The sequence below is a fragment of the Argopecten irradians genome, chromosome 12 (assembly GCF_041381155.1).
Source record: "Argopecten irradians isolate NY chromosome 12, Ai_NY, whole genome shotgun sequence".
In the NCBI taxonomy this organism is placed as follows: Eukaryota; Metazoa; Mollusca; class Bivalvia; order Pectinida; family Pectinidae; genus Argopecten; species Argopecten irradians.
The window spans coordinates 18728395-18747083 of NC_091145.1; the positions used below are offsets into that span (position 1 = coordinate 18728395).

At 34.7% G+C, this 18689-nt stretch overlaps 1 protein-coding gene across 1 annotated transcript; it reads right to left on the minus strand.

The window, feature by feature from the left end:
• Positions 1-1277: 1277 nt before the first annotated feature.
• On the minus strand, positions 1278-3803 carry LOC138304652 (cubilin-like). The gene is made up of 5 exons (XM_069244832.1): positions 3608-3803; positions 3072-3297; positions 2285-2694; positions 1707-1934; positions 1278-1354 (listed from the first exon to the last, which is right to left on the minus strand). Exons 1-3 carry the CDS (start codon positions 3773-3775, stop codon positions 2450-2452), a joined length of 639 nt encoding a protein of 212 aa, XP_069100933.1. The 5' UTR covers positions 3776-3803; the 3' UTR covers positions 1278-1354; positions 1707-1934; positions 2285-2449.
• Positions 3804-18689: the final 14886 nt, after the last annotated feature.

The following is an 18689-nucleotide window of genomic DNA, read 5'->3' on the forward strand; positions in this document are numbered from 1 at the left end:
AGAAATAATTGTTTATGCACATTCAGAAGTTTTAAACGAATTATTGTCCCGTACCGTAATACATAGATCGCATCTCTCCATTTAATATGCCTCATCCGTTAGACATTTGTCAATGATATTGTTTGAAATTGAAACTTTTTTTTATTTCAGTCTTTAAATACAGACTATATAAATATACAAAAAATTATAGATACACAATTTGTTTTTCAAATAATTATAAATATAATTTACCCTAACGTTTAAGTAATGTGACGAATTAAGAACATGGTGTGAAGCATTGCCACCAACACTTGTCTCACAGATATAGTTATATATCTGGTCATAAGCACATGCAATGTCATGCCAGTTATCGATGGTATGTATGCTGTACAGACGTAGGTCATAAGCACATGCAATGTCATGCCAGTTATCGATGGTATGTATGCTGTACAGACGTATAGCAGTACACTGTTCTCCTGCTAGACCGTCCGGCTGTGACATGTCGCCTTTGTACCTGAAAATGCAAAGTGTCGTCTTACTGCTCAAATGTGAAAACGTAGAAGCATATAATGTATAGGATTGTTTCTAACGGTCTTATTATTTATCATTTTTAACGTATGGAATATTAGAAGAAATGATCTCATAATATTAAAATCATTTTTATTTAGTATTCATACAAGGTTTTTCTTCTGTCATGATTGCCCTGATTGTTAAAACATTGGAAATTATACTGATGTCGGTCACAAAAAAAATATCAAATGTACACACTATTTGTGAATTGTATTTAAACAAGTAAACTTTCGCCTGTGTAGTCTAAACAGTGCAAAGTGAAGACGCCATGTATCGACAATTTGTCTAAACTGCAGTTAGATATCCGATAAAAGCTATAAATTTTGCAAAAGTGTTGTGTCGTGTCATTGAGAGTATATTAGTTATCAACACATGTACTTGTCGATAGAAAACATCTTAATGGTCCTACTAACCACATGTGATAAACTTAAGACAAGCGTACGACTATAAGACACACACGTTTTTATTACGCGAAGTAGTAATTTGAATCATAATCAATTAAAACTGATTTTCAATCTAAGGTTAAGAAGCAAAACATCTATTTTAAACCGATAAGCAATATAACTACACTCATTCATTTGCGTTTGCTAAACATCCAACTCCAGGGCGTAAAAAAACCTTCTACAAATGATTTAAGTAATAAGTTCCTCCTTTTAAAATCCCAGCATTTATATCTAGACTAGGGGTGTATTGACAGTGATATACATAGTTTATTGTTTGACTCACCACGCCGTATACGTTACAGGTCCTCCATCGTCCCAAACATAATCTGTTACACTGCCGTCACTTATGACTTTGTGAAGACCTTTTTACAATATAAAATTCAAGAATTATTGGCGAACAATTTCTAGCGTAAGAAGTGCAAAACACCAGTACAGACTATACATGATTTCATGCTTAAGTTGGAGATTTTGTAAAGATTAAAACCAGATGACGGGATAAGTCAATAAATGGAACAACATTATTTTGTTCGACTTTGAAGTTGTAATCGCTCTCTGTAATTTTCAAATGACTTTCGTAGACTTTTTGGCCAGGGTTTTTTTCCACTGAAATGCCACAAGTCTTACTATGATAAAGGCCGGGATGGACATTACGGCAGTGATAGCAACTCCTGGAGTATCGGGGATGATTTAATCACTGTATTCCAATAAACTTACTTATATATACATCACTTGTCTCGGACACTGTCCGTACTTTGGTCATCATGAAGTGCAGGAAGGCCATCTCGTCCTTGCTGTTGATACTGACCAAATGACCACCGTGGTATTGTCGACATCTGTCACGGGCGTCAAGCCAAGTTATGACGTCATCATTACTGATGTTTTCCTTACTCTCAAATCTGTAACAGCTCTTCTGGAACCTCTGCCAGTCGGTACCTTGACATCCTGTAAAATGCAATCAAATGGATCGATCAAATAAAGTACAATTTATTTGTTTCATTTTTATTCTCGTTTACACGGAGGGAATTTTCTGTATTTGCTTATTTTAAATATTAATAAGTTATACTTTTCATTCTTTCCAGAGTATTTCGGTTCGCGCAAAAAATTACCGCGAATTTGGCGATATACAATTCCTCGCTTAAATAATAAAACAATAAACAGCAATGATTTCTTTTCGGGTAGATATTTGGGAAAAAAGAAATGATATGCGCCGTTGTTTAACATTTTCTTTTACTTAATTTGGTTAGTACGCTTTTATAACGCTATATTGATACATTTATAAATGATAATAATACCATCGCTATTCATTTCCGGTGATGATTCTTGTGTAAACTCAAGCAGACGATAAAAACCGAGAAACCCATTCCCACTTCCTCCGAACGTTCGGAACTCCACCTGCATTTTATGCCAGCCAGATATGAGAATGTTGTATGTCCGGTTGTATTTGCACATTGATGCCATCAGCGACAATTGATTGCTAAGAGAGACATCGTAGACGGATAGAAAAGTGCCCTCGCATGATCCATTGAGAGATTCAGCTGCAGAATCTCCAAACTGACATATTGTCCAAAGGCGCCTTCAATTGACCAGGTACATGCTTCTGTCTGAAATATACCGGATGGATAACGCTCGGTGGCGATGTACCCTGTCATTGCCGTACAGGTCTGAAAGCAGTTCCCAGTTTTAATCCCACAACCTCCATGTTCTGAAACATAAGAATAAACAAAACGGAAAAAATATGTTGACTTATTCGTCCTTCATATTTTAATATAACATTTAACTGTAGGAAAAAAATTAACGTATCACGCAAAAACATCCAAATCCCTCTTTTCTTTTTATAGAACTAATAAAATATTACAAATATTTTTCTCTCTTTTTTATTCCGAAAAGTGTTGCATTAATATTAACTTAATACAATGATCTACTATGATGTCTAAATGGCCCATGGGGTAAGATGTAAGATAATCGTTATTAATTAGAAACATGTATTAATTTGATTATAATATATGTTATACATACTTATTAAAAATAGCGTGTGCGTGCTAATTAAAGTCAAAAATTTTACATAGTTTACATGTGTACCTGTTTCTTTGGCACGAAGCTCGAAGAAGCGAAATGTATTCTTCGAATAGAGAAAACATGAGTTGAATTGCACTAGAAGCTCGTTAGCTGAGCTTATTATAATGGTTCCTCTGAAGGCATCAGCATTTGTGTACGTCAGTCTGTTTTTGGTGCTTTCCTCATTGTTAACACTCGAGATTATCAGCTCATCTTTGCACACGACAATGTCTTCGCTAGCAAAGTTATCCTATAAATTCAGAGAAACGTGTTAATGAATAACAACATGTAATGTAGATATTGAAACAGAAAATAAAGCACCGCAATATACATTTATATGTACGATTTATACAAACGGCTTTAGAAGAGGAAGCGCTATTTGCAGAATCAACGACGCTAGCGATACAAAACATACTCGAATGTTGGCCAAGATACAAATCAGATTCAGAATTGGGTTATGTCAACAAAGACATAAACTACATGTACAGTACGTTCAGGCAGTACTCTTATAATAATGTAGTTATTGCTTTACCTCTGATATTACGACATCATTTCTTTACCTCTGATATTACGACATCATTCCACATCACAGGAGGGGCAAAGTTTGTTTCCACAATCCGCAGTTCGATGTATGAATGGCTTCTAAAGGTCCACGAACACTGAACACCCGGGCCGTAACTTAACGGGAATGACGGAGACTGTATAACGGTCTCTGTGGTTCCAACCATCCACACCTCACCGCCACAACTTTGTATCTCAGTGATTTCTATCAATTTACAAAGATTGACGATGTTGATAACCTGCATAGGTAAAACTATTAAACATTACAAAGATTTTAACCTACGATGGTTATACGTATCATAACTTAACTACAGAAGCTTGACGTACTGTCAGTAATAATATATAGCATAAAAGATATAAAAATACCTACGTGTCCTTAGGGTATAGTATATAGGGCTATCAAGCTCCTATGAAATCAACCGATTGCAGGGCGGTATGTTGCCACGCCTCAAACTCGCAAACACATATACACGCACACACATATGTACCCATTCAATATGGAAGCGTAATGTAAAGTCAAGTGCGGTACTTGGGCGGTTTGATTGACATATGACGATTCGCAATTACCATAATCCTAGAACAAAATTATTTTTGGCGACTACAATAGTATTTTATAAACACATGAGCATGTATCTATCAGAAAAATAATAATAATAAATAATAATTTCGAGTATTTCGCAGGTTATTATAAATCGTTGATATTAATATCAGCGAAAAATGTTACAAATTCATTAACTCCATCATTTTATTAAATGGGTAGACGGGTTGGAACTATGGCTAAGATGCTGAAAAGATAATCAATTGTGAATTAAGTGCAGTAGAGATTAAATCGCTTAAATTAAGTCACCACGAAAATAGGTTGTTTAACGGTAAATAAACAAATTTAAAAAATAGCGTACAACATATTCCTACCTTTGATACATAGTCGTTGGCCAGCATAGTAATAGTCCACGACACTAGTAACCCAAGCTCCGGCCCATTCCGTCTCGTACCTGTGTCCTTCGTGGATGATACAGTCCCGACGAGTAGGAGACTGGATCAAGCTATAACTGATATAATTGTCTTTGCAAGTGCCCGACACTGTTCACCGGTTACGTTTCTGAAGAACACTTTGTCAATTCTTCCGCTTTCATCCAGCCACTATGAATGATATTGCTGTTCTTTGAAACCATAGTCCAAACTTTCTGGTCGGCATCGCATATCTCTGGTTACTTAAAACAAACATGGCGTTAAATGGCATTTAAATTTTACTTTGATGAGTTGATGCAAAAATTTTATCTCCAACGGATACTTTTGAAAATTTCGTTTCGTGGTTTCAGGTTAATTTCAATGAAACATATGATAAAACGATGTTCCATGTGTATTTTCATGCTAAACATGAAAAATACATAGCTGTATATTACCTCATTGTGTTAAGGTTTTACGGTCCATCGCCAACTAAGGTCATATAGGGCCAAACTACAGGTCAGACGTCAATATCGGGATATTATACAATTATCGATCTATTTTCAGGTGGATACGGTGAGTTATCAACCCGAGTAAGTGATATATCCCGAGCCCGGAGGCCGAGGGTTATATCATTTACGAGGGTTGATAACTCACCGTATCCACCTGAAAATAGGTCGATAACTGTTTTATTATATGAAACTTACATATATTTACCCGGCTCTTTAAAAAGAAATAACTACAAAACAGGATGGTATTTGCAAACTTTCTGTTTACAAAAGTAGTTACATGTAGTATTAATGGTAAATATCCAAATGCTCCTTGCTAACGGTGTAGACTGGTAGAAACGGAATATTGTATCAATTGCAGCCCGTCTGGCATTCTTGAACAGTTTCCATAAATTGAAATTTTGCAGTTCATTTCCGTTGATAACCGTTGATCGCAGTAAACTTGCTGCCTTCTGCCATAATAATGATGTCACAATAAACTATCCTGACGTCATTGAGTTAGGGAAACTCCCGTTACGCTATATTTGGGTACGACACGACGTCAAAAATGATTATGATGTCACATCTCAAGGGATATTTCCTCGATCTATTTTTGACACAGGTTACTGGACTCGCGAGAGGTATCTGGACTGAGTCCAGTAACCTCGCGTTCTTTCTGCCTTCTGCCATAATAATGATGTCACAATAGACTATCCTGACGTCATTGAATTAGGGAAACTCCCGTTACGCTATATTTGGGTACGACACGACGTCAAAAATGATTATGACGTCACATCTCAAGGGATATTTCCTCGATCTATTTTTGACACAGGTTACTGGACTCGCTTTTCGCCGCCGATTTCGGGGTTGATATCGCAGTTGATGAATACTTCTGAGAAGCGTATTGGCCAATCAAAAGACAGCAAAAGCAGCAGTCATATAATAAAAACAATGATTGCATCTAAAGGATCAGGATATTACCTAAGTCTTCGTGCTGTTCAATTTTAGTTGTAATGACGTGTCATAAATTTGATTATGTTAGAGATCACCCTTACAACAATGCTTTTTATTATATTTGAGACGTCGCCTCGCAAAAAAGAAGTTGGCCAAATGATAATATCACTCAAAATAAAGCATGTCAAAATTGGTTGTGGTACTATTGGATCAACAATGAAGTGGTACTATTGGATCAACAATGAAGTGGTACTATTGGATCAACAATGAAGTGGATATAACATCGGTGATCAAGATTGGCAACGATGTGCATAGTATGTCCAAATCCAAGAGTTTAGAGCAGAAGAGGTAAAATTACAATATATATTGTTGCCATGACATTTAGTGTACACGCGAATACATTCGTGAGTGTTTAATTTAGTGATTTGAGCTGGACAAATGTTAACATTTAGCGAAGCGACGTTTTCGCGATACACGCGTGTTAGAACTTCTAGCATCATAGTTTTACATACTCAAAATATTACGTGCGGGATACTTTTCCCGCGGTTACAAATTTCTATATAATTAGCGTAAAATTTTAACATGCGTTAATTTTCATTTTTACAGTATGTGATTCTATGATAAATCTGTGGGTGACAATTGTTTCTATTTTATACTAGAACATTGTGTACGACTTACTTCGCTTTGGGCAGCTAATGAACTCCAGTTTTAAACATGCGCGATTCCATTGGCTATTGGTTGGTTTTATTTTAAGATAACGCGCCAGGATTTCTTCTTTAAGTATGAATCGTTGAATTGCTATACTTTTCAAATAGTCCAACGTTCTGAAAACCTTCGTAGAACACCAAATTTCAATCAAATATTACCTTTCATAAAATTTATTTCTTACATCTACATAATGATTTTCCCACTGACCCAATTTTCATTACGTAATAACATATTCAGATGATACAGAATTAAACCTTGTTTACATTATCTACACTTAACAGAAAAGATTAAAAATTCAATCGAATGTTACGATCATAAAAATGCAAAACCTATTTTCTGTATTTTAAAGATGGAAACAAAACTAGAAAATTGTGATCTTTCGAGAAACATGATTATGACATCATTTTTAAAAAGGAAAAAAAAGGAAATAAAAAATCAAATCTTCTTTCGATCACCGCAAACCGCAAATACAACATCCTTTTTTAAAAGGCGGCAACAAAAATAACATATTTCGATCAACGTATGTACATCGTTTTAAGGAAGAAAACAAAGATTCAAAGATTCGCAAAGATAACTTCATTTTCTAATTGTTAAAAAAAACCTAATATTATTTTTATCGTTTTCAATATTTCAAAGAAAACATATTTGATAATAATTGAGGTGAACGAAATCTTTTAAACTTACCCGGATACGATTGGCAGTATCATGATATGTAGTCATATTTTGTCTTCTGATTCCGTACAGTAGAACAAACTCGTCCACTAGAACCCTTGTGGCTCCGTCGTCCCAACCCTGGACCAGAATTCCCTGTACGACGATCGGTACGATCTCCATCTGTTAAAGTAAAGTGAAGCTTTTGCGTTGATAAGACGTTTTTTTATATACTTTTACATTTGTCTTTTAAATTACGTCATTCCTCTGGTATGAAAATGAATGTGTTCTAATTTTGTATGGTGGTTCATCATATCATGTCCTGTCTGAATATGAAAGTTTCGTTTCTGTTGCATTTTCGTTCTAGATAGAGCACTTTGATTCCTTCCTTAGCCTATATTTCGTCATATTATAATTGCTTGAAATTCGAAAACAAAATGAATTATTTCAACGTTAATTCTATTATCGCAAATCTCTTATATATACAAGGCAATATATAGGATATACAAAACGGAGTCAAAAAATGAAAGATAAATTATTATAATTCATGCAGGGGAAATAAAAAAAAAAACATTATAAATACGGGGGTTTCGAGATTCCTAAACGACGTGAGTAAAGTACAATTTACCGTCTATTAGTCCCACCATCTGGTGAGTATGACCTTATCATTTGGCGTGATTTTATGACGTCATAAACACCGGAAAGTGAGACTAATCGACGGTAAATTGTACTTTACCTACGTCGTTTTAGGATCTCTAACCCCCGTATTAATATTCGCTGTACGAACCACTTTATGTTCGGGTAAGTTCGTGAGAGAGATCGAAAACAAATTTAAATATTACGCCAATGCTTGATATGTTTCTCAGCACCACAAATAGAAGATTACAAGCGATTTAAAGCATTTTAAAGACACTTACTAAGAACCAAGGGTCCTGGTCGGCTATATGAGGACACCATCCCTTGCCTAGATGTCCGATTCGTCCATCATTAACGTGGGTCTGGATTGACGCCTTAGAGGACACTTCTAATTGGTAGTCAAATATGTCACCCGGTGTCATCCCCAAACGCTTCCCATAAGGAATATCTGACAAATGATCAAACGAGGTTACATTTAATGTACAAAAAGAAAAGAAAAAAAAAGGCAAAAGACTGTAAAGTACTGAAAGTACTGTACAATACAGATAAAGTCAATAAATGTTAAGACGTTTATATGAAAATTGCAAAGTTTTACTTAACAGTTAGACAATACTAGTTTATTATGTTATGTTCAAAAATCAAAACTTCTAGCTGGAATATGGACCAATGGGAAGTTGACGTTGATTAAGTATAAGTGTCTTCCTTCTGCTTCTTTAATATATAACATATAATTACGTCATAAAAAATCCAGAATTGCTGGAAAAACTATATTATTTAATCAACTATATAACTTTTTATTTGAACAGATGTGAATGAGAGTTCGGGTGAGTTCGAAATGTGGTAAGGGAGATAACTACCAAACGTACATTTTTGGTGGTAAATAAAACACAGAATGAAATGAAAGTGTAAATGCTGAATACAAATGTATATATGTAATGAAGTGAGGGTGAGGTATGTTTGTGTTTGAAGTAAAAAAATTGGTATGGAGCCCTTCTGCGAAAAAGAAATATATTGTTATTTACATGATTTTATTAAATAAAAAGTTCAAAACGCAATCTTTTACACGTAACCAGCCATGCGATACTTATGCTACTATGTACATAAGGATTAAATTTTCTACAGTTCCCGACTATCAAGATGTAGTATAATTTTGTGCTTGCAGTCGGTATGCTATGACGAATCGGGATATTTTCTTTTCATGACATGCATTAAACATGCGATTTCAATGCATTTTAGACTCTGGGTTTGGTTTGAGTCAAAAGCATTGCGCAAAAAAAAAAAATATGTCATTCCCATTTTCAATGTTTTGTCTCCCTGATTCAGCTTTAAAATCAAATAACAAGGACAGAATACAATAATAATCTTGACAAGCAGTGCACCTTTTTCATAAACCAGCGCTTTATGAAGAGTGTACGTTGGTTTTCAGTCTATACATCGATAGACCAAAATATTTATCGCGTTCAGTCTTAAATAAAACTTTTGTTTTCCAATAATTCGGATTTCGTTGATAGACAGAACATTGAACCTCCCGACGTTATGTAGTGGGTCCGTTGTGTCAAAGTTCCGGAGAGTGACGTACTGACCAATGATAGGTCTACGACAGTCGAACACAAACCTCATAGAGCCATTAGGATACCGGATATCGTCACATCTTAGGGCACCGTAATTGATGAAATCCTATTGATCTTTACTAACGTAGGTACCGACCAATCGGATATTGACAGGATACCAAGCTAGAAAAAGAAATAGGAGGAAAAGAAAAGAAAATCATTATTATCTGATAATTAAAGGAAATAAAATAATGCGAGGAAACAACATGATACATGTTTTTTTGGGTTGTTTTTTTTACCCAAAAAAATCCCCCCCCACACAAAAAAAAAATAAATATAAAAATTGCAATATGCACAAAAGAAATACACGTAATCTAATGACGGTAAAGGTTCATTTAAAAATAACTTAAGACATTCAATACATAAAATTGAAACAAATACTAGCTTCAGATTTAGGTTTATCATGGTCGTTAAATCTTCTTCAGGAGTATGGTCAAAGTTTCTGTGTGCGACAACAGGAGAGATAGATAGTTTGATTCTTTGATGTGTATCAAAAGAACAAAGTACGGTACACTGTATGGCTTTGAATTTAGGAGCGCTCTCTGTGTAATCTTTAAAGGACGTTTATGTAGACCTGTGATTGGTCAGGTTTTTTTCTCCTGAAATACCATCCGTTTTACTATTACATATTGCAGAGATGGATAAAACGGCAGTGATGGTAACCCCTGGAATTCCGTTAATGAACAAGGCTAACTATGAACTTACTGTAAGTACGGTACACATATATCCTGTGAACCTCAAACCATTCTTCCATATCTAACTGTACATACGGCTTGGTCTGAGGTCTGTTGTTGGCAAATGACCTTTGACCTACATAAAATAAGTTTTAATCTCATTACATCATTGCAAAAAATTAGGATGCAGTGATACATGTACATTGATCATAGAATCGCCCAAATAAAAGAAAATGATTAAATTAAGCCAATTTCTTTTCTTTTTTTTTTTTCATTTTGTCACTTTTAAGCTTTTGGAATAAATAGGGTTGTGAAAAGCAAACTAACAATCGTTTTAACGAAATCTGAGAAAACGGAAGCCAAATATAGTTGATATTATTAGTAGACAATGTTTTTAAAAACTCACCAAAGATCCCATCAACAGCGTGGAAAGGATCCTTCATAAACTCATGTGTGAACACAGGTTTCTGTTTACTTATCGTCTGTCGAGGGTATTCGTCCTTTGCGGTAGAAAGAACAATGGAATGTTACCATACTCTTACGTTTCATTTGTGAGAAAGGATCTTGACCCAATATGAACGAAAAGTTAATGCTAGTAGTCAAACCGATAACCAGATAATGTTGATACTGAACAAAAACAAAAACATCATGTCATAGATAAAGTAGACCAATGCAATCTTTTGTTTCGAGTTATACATATTACCGTACATCTGTTTATTTTTGTGATGACGACATTTTTTCGTGATGGGTAAAATTCTTTATAATTATTGAGAAATCGTTGCATCAAGCATCATTTATATCCTGAAAGCCAGACTGTGAAAATTTGAAATCGCCAAATTTCATTTTTTATCGTTTTAAGCTAATGACTGTGTCTACGGTATATCGTGAATTAGTTTATAAAAATCATCTTTAAGTTTCCTATTGTTCTTAGATTAGCCTGAAAGTGCATTGTTATCCAATTTATATCGATACCAATGAAATCTCTGAATATTTAGAGCGTGGTAAATGGTTTACACTTAGGCCTAGTGAAAAGAAGGCGACCAATTCCGAAACTTAATAGATTATTTTATACTGGTAAAATTGAGATTGAGTTCAACAAATTTTCAGGACATACTAATAGAAAAATGTTCATACCACACACTGGTATATCACACGCTTCTCTTGTAAAGTTTGTATCTACAAAACAGAACGGGTTTCCTTCTATTGGGACATGGTGGATAGTATTACAGAAGTTCTGTTTCAGCTCCCCGTACCATATTCGATAGTTCTGCAATCCCGGGTCCCCAAGTTCCAACCAGAACATGCAAGGCCGACCACTCTGACTTACATTGGTATGGCCTCGATAGGACGCCCCCAAGTCGTCGGTATGGTAACATTCTTTCTGGTCTAAATAACAAAAAGATCGCAATCATATTGCATATTATTATTATTTGTTTGTCAAGAGAATGGTAAGAAATTGCTATACGAAGCAAAGTGTAAAATATATAAAGACTTTATCTCACTCAAATAGCTATATCTGAAACATATATAATGATATGCAAGACTTTATAACATATCGTAAGATTCCATTGCAAGAATTCCAAAACTTAAATATAATGAAAATTCATTACCACCCTTAAGAAAAAGGACTGTTATATCATTGTTGCAAACTTATACTACCGTGGATGAAATTGGCATATTACTGAGTTATCTGTCCTTATAGATAGGCATTAATTGTTTCGTCATTTATTGTCAGTGTAACGTCAATTTTTTTTCATAGAAAACAACAAAATTTGGTAATAACGTCCCAATCGGTACCTACAAACAAGGGTGATAGCTAACTCTGTAGTTTGCGAAGACAGAATAACTATTGATGAACAATACGAAATATGTCACACTCTGGGATTAAAGTGACGACTTTCCCAATACATGTATGTGTAACCATTCAGATAAACCCTGATAAATGACGTGCGGAAAACATAAAACATACCTTCTGGTATGTAGTGACAGTAGAAGAACTGGACATGATCAGTGGTATTCGAGGTATTCTTTTCAACGTAGCTATGGTTTCCAGAATAAATCCACCCGTTTGTGTGGAGTCGGTCATGTTGAAAAAATCCATTTGAACGGTCGTTCCAACAATGCTTGGGCATGCAGGCTTAGCAGGACCCTATAGGAAAACAAGTGACATTATCTATAAAACTCGCACCACTGTTTATGACTCGATTTGATCAATCTATTGTAAAAACATTCACGAGATAATTTTTCGCGAGAGAGCACACCCACGAATTCAAATGTTTCGTGAATTATTGCAAAACACGTTATTACAGAATGTATAAAATATACTTATCTCCCCTTGATGGCGAATTTATATATTCACAAATGTGTTGAAATAAAAAAAAAAGACGCGGACATACAATGGTTTGCAGTATATGCTTAAACAAAAACAAAACATGATGCCTTGGGGTGTATGAGATATTAATGAATCATGTGAAACACTGACTTACAGAAAACAGGAGAAATGGAAATGACTTGGGAAGAATCATTGCTGCATTACCAACGGCATCAGCGCGACAACAGTAAAACAACGTAAGCCCAGTATTATTTCTTGTCTCCAGGTCCGACAGAACTCCACTCAGGTCTGAATCCTGGAAATGGTACCCCGTTATTGTAATGGAACCATCTGTGAAACCTAAGGAAACAGGAAGAATAGTGTATAAATGTTTACATACGTGAAAGTATTTAATTGGTAATAACAAATATGGGCTTATTATATCGCCTTGACGCAGACCCTGATTTGCCTTAAACATGTTTATCTTTATGTCTTCAATAATGTAAGAATACCAGCTCTATAAAGAAATAATAATGCATTTCTTAATTTGTGATGTTGCCATCGTTTGCCACTTTTTGTCATAGTGAAAACTGTTTAAGTGTAATACATATTTTTCTCCGTCTGTCTGAGTTTTAAACTTTCTAATTTTACCACTTTTTATAAAGTTGCAGCACTGGAAGTATTTTTAATTATAAAAGTAAAAAAAAAATCTTTTTAACGTGTACACGTGAAAAATAGACTCGAAAGATGCCGAATCATTCCGAACTCTTCCGAACATCGTCGCGACAATCTCGAAGTAAAACGAGAGTTGTGAAACCAAGAGAAAATATCAACAATTTTTCATAAACAAAACATGTGGTCGACCTCATCAGACTCTATCTACAAAGAAAATAATGCTCTCACATTACTATATTTGATCCACACAATATTTTACGGTAATGTGTAAATTGGATGTTTCAAATACTCTATCTGTGGACATATACCAGCATGATTTGCTCATATAAGCCAGAAGGAAAACGTAAACAAACACATGTGCGCTTACGCTATTTATCCTGCTCACCACGTGCCGGTCGTGTCGAACGTCAGTCATGTGATACGATTCGGAATCCGAAGTCACTGAATATGGCGGTGATTGAAGGCGCTTTATTCAAAACCAGGAATATATGATTCCTAGATTTCGGCTCTCTTATAGGCCGACATATGCTTTTGGGGAGCTAAATCACCAAGTTACATTTCAATGTTTGAATATCAAATGTTTAAGTTACATATGTTACATAAGTGAAATTAGCAGCAATACAACTTTAATTTGTGATGTTGCCATCGTTTGCAACTAAACAGTCACGAGATTTTCATCAAAGGATCAAAAGCCCGGGTACAACGTGGTAAAAGAATAATTACATACCACATTTACTTATACAACATGTTATTCATGGATTGTAATAAAACAAATGTGAAATTGGAACAGAAGTGTTTTTTGATGAATAAACTTTCTGTCTGTTGGACAAACCAAGACATGTAGATTAAAAAAAAATCAAAATCTCTTATCTGTGACTTGCTTTTTTAATTCAGCCATTGAATTTTTTTTGCAAAAATTACATATGAGAAAAATGAAAGTAACAATTCAATCTTTAAAACAAATAAAACAGCCTCACCTGCAGGGCATTGTCTTCCAACTCTGTACAAACAGTAGTTGCCTGCTGGCCATTCTGGCCTGTTCAGAGTCCAGGGGTCAGACTCCCTTCGTTTTACACAGAAATTCAACTGAAACGAATGAGTATGATAAGGCCCCATCAAATAAGGTTTATTTCCGGGCAGCCATAGCTGGACATGGGTAGCGCATAGTCTCCGTAAGGCCAGGCACTTTGGAGGGACTCTTCAAAATATATATATGCAATGATAAGTAAACTTAAACCTCAATATCGTACAAACGTTTGATGAATATAATTGTGACAATAACACAGGTAAACAGAAAGTTTTATATGAACATATTAGCAAGTAGTAAATAGTGTGTATCATTTAAAGTGATAAGTTGGTCCAGGCTTTATAAGATTAATACAACTAAATCCGACTTTCTTCATATTAGGCCATGGGCTAGGAGGTTCCAACATGCACCCCTCCCCCCAAGCCTACCACCCATTATTTTTCTGAACCTTATGACCCACTGATCACAAATCAAAATGTTAACATTGCATAGGTTGGGATCTTACGCGGATTCACACAGTTTGCAAACAGAATTTATTTCATACCCCGATGAAGTTAAAAAATACTGTCATCAATGCTTAAATAAATGTCAAATAAAAAAAGTAAACACCAGTCAGGCTTAACCACTACACCACTCGTCATCCGAATGCGCAACGTCAAATTCAAACAACATCAACAATACCTTCAGAAGCTTGAAAGATGGCTAGGGTTTGTACTGTATATTTGTTTAATTTCATGGAGACAATATTTCGCGGTCTCCTTTTTTATGTTTATTCGTGGTAAGAAATGTTTGCGCATTTGCAAATCTCAAACAGTATTAAGCTATAAGGTTATCGTACTTATTTGTTTTTACATTTTATTCGGGGTATTGAAGTTTATGGAAATCACCTTGACCGAATGTATATCGAATTTTAATCACACATGAATAAAAGAAACTAACAGTACTTATAAACTGTGAACTATATTGATATACTTCATAGTGTTATTGGTTTCGTTTTCTGCTGATCAAAATTTCATCCATTTTTTATAGAAAATCAAGGAATGTTTAAAAGGAAAATAATAATAATTGAAACAAAAATAACAAACAAACAAATCCATTATCGACTCTGAAAACCAGGAATAAAATCTAAACGATATTTGCATGAGTAATTGTACTTACCATGTTCACAGAACAGCCCCATAAACCCATCAGCACAAACACATGCACATGTTTCTTCATCCAGTTCTCCACCATTTTCACAGTGACTTGTTGGACAAACTATAACCAAAACATAATAAAACATTAACCATGATAGGGGTTTCTTATGCAACAAGCGTTGACATTGTCGGAAACACACCTACCGCATTTATTTTAGTGTATTTTAGAATCTCAACACGCTTAAACTTTCTTAACTTAAACATGCTGTTTATGAATGCTGCAGGATGAAAAATAAACCCGATATGTTGTGTCAGCTGTGTTTTTGACTGTGAACAGAAAGAACCAATGTGGGGTTCGACACTTTAACCCTAGCCAAAATATAGCTTATATATTCACCATGTATACGTTCGATGTATGTGTGGTATGTCATATTAAAAAGTATATGCTCTATTAATTAAACTTTTCAATGATACCAAAACTATTTGAATTGTTTAATATATACATATTGGTCTTGATAATTGAATCCAAAAATAGCAGTTTAGTTTTCTCTTTCATCCTGATTTTTTTATATCCCTATCAACGACAACTGTATATATCACATGACTATAAAACTGTCAACAGTGCATTGTTGAGCGTTACAAATCCATGATATCAAGCAAACCCAGTAACCCTTCATGTCTCCCTTCAAAGCATGACCTGTTATGTTAAGCATTAACTGTAAAGTGAATGCTATGATATTCGGAAGAGTTGTCAACCTTAGAACATGTAATTACCATTGTAAGAACAAATTAAATTTGATTACATATAGTAAATAATACTTTGATAAGTAATACAAATAAATGTATTGCCTTTAAAACGTTGCAACACTCATAAAATACAATGTAAAACAGTAGTTCTTAAAAAGTCGTCCATAAAACATAAATATTTGTTTATAATATCACTTTATATACATAAAAATGCAATATGTATTCAAAACCTAGTTTTTTTTATTAAAAAATAAAAATAGTGTAAAAACATGATGAACATTTGTTCAAAACGTGTAGTATTTGATCAAACCTAAAATATTTTTCGTTTTTTACTTATTGAATAACACTTGCGTCGTTTTACGTTTCACAAGCATCTTACCTCTGAAGATGATATCTTACCTGTCTCCTGACCACTCGGGATTATGTAGGTGTTAGATTGCCGGAGTAGACCTACCAACAAAAATACCACCACCACAACACCAGCCCTAGACATAGTCGTCACTCACACTGATAGAAACATGGGCGACAACAACTTTATATAAGGTCAATTTCATTGCATTTCTGTTATTTTCCTGCCAAATGATATAAATTAATTCCCACGAAAATATGACAGAATTTTCATTAAAGCTGATATAATTATCTAAGTTGAGTTCAGTCACTGATTTAAAACAATTGGGGATATTTCGATATCTTTCATCGGCAGCATACTATTATCATTTCATGACTAGCATATGTTACATTTTGTTTGCGTTGTTGTTTGAAAATTTGAACTCAGGAAATATACCCATGACTAGCATCATAAACCTCTAGCAATGAGAAACATCATTTCAATAGAGATATTGTATGAAAACAATTGTTACCCGGATATGAATAGCGAGATAACGTATTGGGAAATCGCAGCTAATTTATCGAGTTTTTAAGTCAGATGAATTAGATCAATTTCGCGTTGGTGAGTCACATAGGAATAAGTTGATGAAACGTTCAATCATTATAAACCTAGTTTGAAATGTCTGAAGTGTGACATCTTTGTCACTAGATATGTAAGACATGACTACCTTTGTATGGCAATTCGCCATACTTGAAATGATAAATGAAATGGCGTCATATTTTAATAACCATACAGCAGGAAATTATTACAGGTATGCGCACATTTCACAAGATAATGAAAAGAACATTGCACATTGTCGTGCGTTACATCCTTCTAGAACATACCAGTATGTCATTGCTACAATATGAAAACAATAAAGGTTAAAAGACAGAAAACAGACAAATAAAATCAGTTGGTTTGTTACACAACCTTTTAAGTTAACAATTTTATCATTGTGTAAAATTTTGTCTTATTCATAGTGTTGTCTTTCACACAACAATGTTGCTAAAGAACAACTGAGGTTAATGAAGCAGCAACTACCACTTTTAATGAACTGTGGTGTGTGCCAAGGGACCTAACGTAAGTCAGACCTATATTGCATGCTATCTTACAATCCCCCAATGATACAAATAATTTTTTTGAAATTTCATTTTCTTTTTACAGTCAAGCCCGCCTTAGCTACCACTCTTATATAAGGTCTTACAGTTCTAACGGTAAATCAACATAATTTGACCTGTATATAAAAACCATTTTGCATTTTTTTTCACTAGGGACAGGTTTGATTATGCCTGGAATGTTTTGGTGTCTTGTCCTAGTTAAACTGACTTTAGGCTATGGTTTGTGTCTCTGCGATTCTTTAATGTTGGTTCCATAACTAAGGTCAGTTAAAATAGGTAAATCGACCATTACGCTAGAGATACATGTATGTACATACAAATGTTTTAATCTCGATAATTTAGATTACATCGCTAAACGTTGTATCACGTACGTTAATTAGTCCAACGATCGTATATGGCATCATTATTTATTTAATAACTGGATTGATACTCAGTATATTGGATGTATATGAAATCTGACATTACTACTGACGCATTAATATACATACCGTCATAAGCTTCAATAGTATTTGATGACACGCGTAAATCCATCGTCTGTATAGATAATGATATAAACGCGTTAATCAAAATATAGTATTACAATCAAGCTAGAACGAATCTAATACCGGGTATGCTTTTCCGTCTGAGCTTCCAATTGTAATTTATATCACCGGGAGGGATATCGGGCGCAAAAATAATGAAAAATATCTACTAATCTAGTTAAAAATCAGATGAAAATTAACCAATAGTCAAAGACGACATGTTGTTTGAGACTCAATGAAGCGCCCAATAGATTGTAACAGTGTACTTATACTACACTTGCTTCAAATTAGTATATTTCTTTCCGAACACCTTTCGTTAGTAGATGACTTCCCATAGAATGCACCTCTCAGTGATTGTGTCCTTGGGATTCCCCTTTAATTATGGCGTCAGTGTAGAGTCGGCGGCATCCTCGATATTCCAGGGGTTCTATCACTATCGTTGTGGACATAACGGCAGTGAAAGTAACCCTTGGAATATCGGGTATAACTCGGCGGGAGAGGTAACGGATGGAC